The sequence below is a fragment of the Pteropus medius genome, unplaced genomic scaffold (assembly GCF_902729225.1).
Source record: "Pteropus medius unplaced genomic scaffold, Ma_sr-lr_union100, whole genome shotgun sequence".
Classification (NCBI taxonomy): Eukaryota; Metazoa; Chordata; class Mammalia; order Chiroptera; family Pteropodidae; genus Pteropus; species Pteropus medius.
The window spans coordinates 505,820-511,819 of record NW_024341895.1 but is presented as its reverse complement, the minus strand read 5'-3'; the positions used below and the strand labels follow the sequence as shown (position 1 = coordinate 511,819).

General features: G+C 56.9%; 1 protein-coding gene across 1 annotated transcript in view; it reads right to left on the bottom strand.

Moving 5' to 3' along the window:
- Positions 1–6,000, bottom strand: part of FBN3 (fibrillin 3) — a 52,382-nt gene that overhangs the window by 33,137 nt on the left and 13,245 nt on the right. The window contains exons 18-26 of the mRNA XM_039858347.1: positions 5,773–5,910; positions 5,499–5,549; positions 5,118–5,243; positions 3,280–3,504; positions 3,038–3,163; positions 2,552–2,680; positions 1,474–1,599; positions 285–410; positions 33–151 (exon numbers count right to left, since the gene is read on the bottom strand). Of these exons, the coding sequence (XP_039714281.1) occupies positions 33–151; positions 285–410; positions 1,474–1,599; positions 2,552–2,680; positions 3,038–3,163; positions 3,280–3,504; positions 5,118–5,243; positions 5,499–5,549; positions 5,773–5,910 (1,166 nt within the window). The remainder of the gene's footprint in view (positions 1–32; positions 152–284; positions 411–1,473; positions 1,600–2,551; positions 2,681–3,037; positions 3,164–3,279; positions 3,505–5,117; positions 5,244–5,498; positions 5,550–5,772; positions 5,911–6,000) is intronic.

Genomic DNA, 6,000 nt, shown 5'->3' with positions numbered 1-6,000 from the left:
AGGCAGGGGGAGGGGCTCGCCCACCCACCTGCACACGCCCTCCCATCTGGCATCAGCAAGTAGCCGTGTCCACAGCTGCACCGGTAGCTGCCCTCAGTGTTAACACAGTGCCCATCACACCCAGCACTCCCAGCAAGGCATTCGTTGATGTCTGCAGGGGACAGGGAAAAGGCGGAGGGGCTAGGCTGGGGGAGAGGGTCACGCAGGGAGCTGCTTTGGGGGCTGAAGCTGAGTTCAGCAGGTTGAGGTTGGGGCCAGGGGCCGGTGGGATGACGCAGCCTCACCCACGCAGCCCTGGTGGTCGGGGGTGCTCCGGAAGCCAGTGTGGCAGGAGCACTGGAAGGCACCAATGACATTGACGCACTGGCCATGAGGACACAGGCCATCACTCAGGGAGCACTCGTCGACATCTGTGGGGGGAGGACATGGCCGGTTGGAACTCAGCGTGCGCAGACGGGCGGAAGGGCCCGAAGCGTGGCCCGTGCCCCTCTCCGCTATCGGGGCGACCCCGAGACACTCAGACACATGTGCACAATGATGTGCTCACACAACGAGCATTATTACATCCCGTAGGTGCGAGTCCACACACACACACACCCTCACCCAGATACACACTTGCAACCTCTTATACACTCACAAGACACACAAACACACCCTTGCACATTCACACACTCATTCTAGGCAGACACACGTTCATACCCAGATACACACACCCACCTGCATGTTCACATAGGCTCACAAACACACCGACTCATATGCAAACAGAATTACCTTCAGTAAACACAACCAGATACACACTGACACCCACATGCACACTCAATGCAGACTCACATATCCACTCATAGGCAAACATACTTGCCCTTGTGTAAACACCCAGATACACACTCACTTTTGTGCATTCTTGTAGACTCAACAACCCTTGCATGCACTCACATGCAAACGCACACCCTAGACAGACATACATATCCACACCCAGATACACACTCCTACTGTCTTGCATGCTCACACAGATCCACACACACTCGTTCACATACAAATAGTCACTCTTGTATAGACATAGTCACAGATATACACTCATACATTTGCATGGTCACACACAAATACACACCTCAGTCTCACACCCATCCAGTCACCCTCCACACAGACACACATTGACCCACACTTGCAAACTTGCTTTTCTACTTTCACATTCACAGAGATACACACACAAACACACCCTCCCATTATCTTATGCATGCAACCACTCATACAGATACACTGATACACTCATGCACATTCACACTCAGAGACACACTGACACACATGTGCACATTCCCACATAGAAACACACTGACACACGTGCATACACACAGAGACACTGACATTCACACATAAGTACATATTCAGAGAAAGACACACACACACACACTACCACTACCTCACGCGTGCCGCTCACACCCGCACCCCCACTCGCGTGCCCGGTTGCACGCTCACCCTCACAGGCAGTGCCCTTGGCCGTCAGCGCATGTCCAGGGGGGCACTGGCATGTGTAGCTCCCATCTGTGTTGGTGCAGGTGCCTCCCCGGCACAGCAGGGGGTCCTGCACACACTCGTCCACGTCTGGGCATGTGGAAGGAGACAGCAGGTGTGAAGACACGGACACGGAAGGGTGTGATGTGGCTCTCGAAGTTTCTCCCTGTGGCCCCCCAGCCCCTTTACCCCAGCTGAAGCCAGAAAAGCCTAGAGGCTTGGGGCACCGATGACCCGGGAGAGAAGAGTTTGGGCTGGGAGGAGCAACAAGTCAGACGGGGAAGGAAGCTGGAATTCCCAGGACAATCAGAGCCATTAGGCTGACACTCCTGGAGTCACTGAGGGAGGCTTTAAGAAACCCTCCCGGAGGACACGACAAGGAGGCGAGGCCCAGCCCAGCATCAGCTTGGGGAGCAGACACCCAGCCAGCCACCTCACCACCTTCCTCAGCCCCCAGGCTCACGCGCCCCTTTCGACCCCTCCGGTCCACCCCAGGGCCTTGGCACATGCTGCTCTTCTCTTTCAGCCCCTCTTCACCGCATTTACTCCCACTCTCTCAGCCACAACCTCGAGCCCCACAGAATGGGACGCATCCCCCAGGTCCGTGCTTCTACTGCACCATGTGACCTTTACGAGTGCTTCTGACAGTGGCCATTTTGCATTTCTCTAGCAATTTAGTTTATTAAAGCCTGTCTCTGTGTTAGGCCGCGAGCTGCCGAATTCTCTGCAGTTCTCGAGCGGAAGCGCTCGAGAAAGCGAAAGCAGGTGGTAAGAGGCTCCTCCCTCCTGGGTCCTCTCCTCTCCTCACGTATAGTTGGGAGAACTTGCTAAAATCTCAGTGCCCAGCCTCAGTTCTGCACACCTGACCTGATGTCCTTTGGGGATGATGCCCCATGTCGTTCACACCTGCTGTGTCCCAGCTGGAACACAGCTGCCCCCGCACCTGCCCCTCCACCCGCGTCCATCACGGCAACGTCTCCGCCATCCCTCTGCTTGGCCCCGAGCCCCGCCAGGCATCGCCCTGCCCAGGGCAGCCACCTACCCATGCAGTTCTTCATCAGCCTGGAGCCACTCTCGTAGCCATGGAAACACTCACACTCAAAGCTGCCTGGCGTATTGACACAGGCACCCTGGCCGCAGAGGTCAGGGGAGATGTGGCACTCGTCAATGTCTGGGGAGAGAGCGGGTGCAGGCTGGGCCTCCACATCTGTAGACACTCGGGGCTGCCCAAGAGCCCCAAGCTGCCAAACCAAACTGAGTGAGGAAACGGGGGTGCCGTGACTACATGCCAGACAAGGGCAGGAATTTCCGCCCAGCCTGGAGGCTTCCGGAGACCACCTTTGCCAGCCCCTCTTTTACAGTCATGGTCTCTGAAGCCCAGAGAGAGCAGTGACCTGCACTAGGTCACACAGCAAGCGGGCAGGCATGACGAGAGGCACCTAAACACACAGGCCTTGACTCCACGTCCTATTCATGGCCCCTACCCCTGCACGCGCCCTCCCTCAAAGAAGCGGAGGTGAGCACATACCTGTGCAGTTCCTTTCCTGGGCGTCCAGGGTGAAGCCCCCTGCGCAGGAGCAGCGGAAGCTGCCCACAGTGTTGCGGCAGGTGCCGTGTGTGCAGAGGCTGGGGAAGGCTTTGCACTCATTCACATCTGTGGTGCGGGAGCATCAAATGTCATCGAACCGCCCAGACACACACCTCGGCTCCAGGCCTGTGCCCGAGTGGTGTCCCCTCCCCGTCCTCCGGGCTCCCCACGCCCAAACACACCTTTATAGAAGGGCTGGCCTGACAGGAAGTCCCTGCTGGCAAAGCCCAGCCCACGGGGACACAGGCTGGTGAATGCTGGGGACTCGGGCTCCGGGCACGCCTCGCACGCGGCCCCCCACGCGGCCCCCACGGAGCAGCAGCAGACGTCCATCCGGTACTTGCTGGGCAGGGCGGCCCCGCAGTCATCCTCATCCCAGTGCAGGAAACACAGCTCCAAGCGCACATCTGCTCAAGGACAGTCATCACGTCCCGCCCCCGCCATACCGTGTCCGCCACCAGACGAGAGGTACAGCCTCACTCGGGAGCACCTCGCCAACCGGAGGAGTGAAAGGGGGGTGATCTCCTCACGGTGAGATTTGAGACCATCCAAGAGTTTTATACATTTTAATAATAATAACTCACACTGCTAGGGGGCTTGCTATGTGCTGGGCACTGTTCTAAACTCATCGATCCACTTAATCCTCAAAATAATGCCAAGAAGACAAAAACGTTACCACGCCCATTTTATAGGCAAGAACACTGAGGCCCAGAAGGGTTGGGTAGCTTGCCCAAGGCCACACAGTTAGTAAAAGGTAGGGCCGGGTTCAAACTAGGCCGCCTGGCTCCAGAGTCTGTGCGTTTAATCTGCAAAACTGCCAGAACAATCTGACAGCAGACAAGCCTTCCTCAACACCAGACATGAGGGTCTAAGACAGGAGGCAGCCACTTGTTTTTTAAATAAAGTTTTATTGACACACGATTACATCCGTTTGTTTCCATATTATCTGCGGCAGCTTTTGGGCTTTCTGGCAGTGCTGAATAGTTGTCACAGAGATGGTATGGCCCACAAAGCTTAATATGTTTACCTCCTGGCTTTTTGCAGAAAAAAATTTGCTGACTTCCGGTCTAGAACAAAGTTCCTCTCTTTACAAAAGGAACATACATTTAAGCAGGTCAATTTGAGCCCTGTTATAGAATTTCTAGAAAAAAATCCAAAAGTGCCGCAATCCACACAGAGATCCTTCTCAAGTTCCCCTGTACCCAGTGCCTTGCTCCTGGGCTAACGGTTACACCTGACCAGACCTCCCCATTTCACCTGGCCCTGGATTCAGCACAGGGCTCTCCATAACACAACGGCCTTTTCCTCTTTACTCTGGTACTTTCTCTCCTTGCTCATGTTTTGGGGGGTCAGTTAAAAGACCCACTGCATACCTGAAACTTAGTTTAGGAGAGTCTTCAGGGCCCATCTGCCTTACAGTTGACCGGGCCCCGAGGTGCCAACGAGAAGGCTACTAACAGGGGACTATGGGAGGAAAAACTATAGAATCCAGAGCCCCGTCTGTTGGCTGACAGATGCTTTAGGCAAGGAAATGTCTGGCTCAGGGTGTTGATGGGGGCAAAATCAAGAAACCCTCACCCAGGGGGAAACCATCTCAGAGGCTTTGAGCTTGATGGGATGTCGTTTAGGTGAGTGAGCCCTGGATGCTGAGGGAGACGCACGTGTAAGGCCGACGTCTCCTTCAGCCATCTTGGCACTCGTGCTAAAGGTGCCTTGTGCTCAAATCCCCCCGTGTGAACCTTACTTGGTAATGAGAAAGAATAAACACAAGCTACATCTATCATTTCACAAGGTTTTACCATTTGCAGTGAGCTTCGAAAAAGGGACAGTTAAGAGAAAAGGGTGAATCCCCCCTCAAATAAATGTTTTTCGAGACATGTCATCAGGAGGTGGGCAGGTGGAGGGTCCCCGCGGGCCCCTAGATCCCTCCCTCCCGTTCCTAAGGAGTCCCCAGGCCCTGAGGGTGGACGCAGTGGAGGAAGGGCAGGCGGCCCTGCACGGGGACGGCGCACAGACTCACCCACACATAGCCGGCCCGTGGGATCCAGCGTCAGGCCCTCCGGACACTCGCAGTGGAAGGAGCCGGCAGTGTTGTGGCAGCGCCCATTGGGACAGACCCCGGGGAAGACCTCGCACTCGTTCACATCTGGGCAGTGGCAACAAGGAGAGGTGAGGCCTGGAGGCTCCCAGGAGCTGCTCCCCTGGGGCTCGGGTCACCCAAGTTGTCCTCGGGGAAGTGGGAGGAGACACAGCCAGCCTCAAGGGCTGGGAAATCACTGGGAAGATTTGGGTACAAAGAAGGGGGTCTCTGTCTCAATCTCAAAGACTCTAGTGCCCAGGACATGCACCTGCCCACGTGTGGCTGCGGAGGTGGACCCAGGGCGGGTAGCGGGTTGGTTACCTTCACAAGGGAGCCCCTTCATGCGGGCAAAGCCACGGGCGCAGGCAGGGTCTGTGGGGGGGTCAGCCAGAATAGGGCCAGCATCAGGCTCTCCATCCAGGCCCTGGTCACCTGTTCCATCCCTTCTCTCTCTCAATGGGTACCTGGGCAGGCCCAGTGGCCACCCCTGGAGGCCCCCCAGGAGCCCACCCAGGGGCCCCCATGGCATTACCCATCCCGCAGTGCTTGTAGGGCCCCCCCAGGCAGCCCCACCCAGGGGCCCCCATGGCGTTACCCATCTCGCAGTGCTCGCAGGGGCTCCCCCAGGCAGCCCCCAGGGTGGCGCAGCACTCAGCCCGCAGGGTGGCTCCGCGTAGGTTCACCTCGCAGCGGCCATCCTGGACCTTCAGCCAACAGGTGCCCTTGGTGCTGTCTGCAGGGCAGGGGTCACCAGGTCACTTGGCTCACCTGCTGGGCTCACACCTGCACACCGACCCTCAGAGGCGCAACCTCCCTCCTCCAC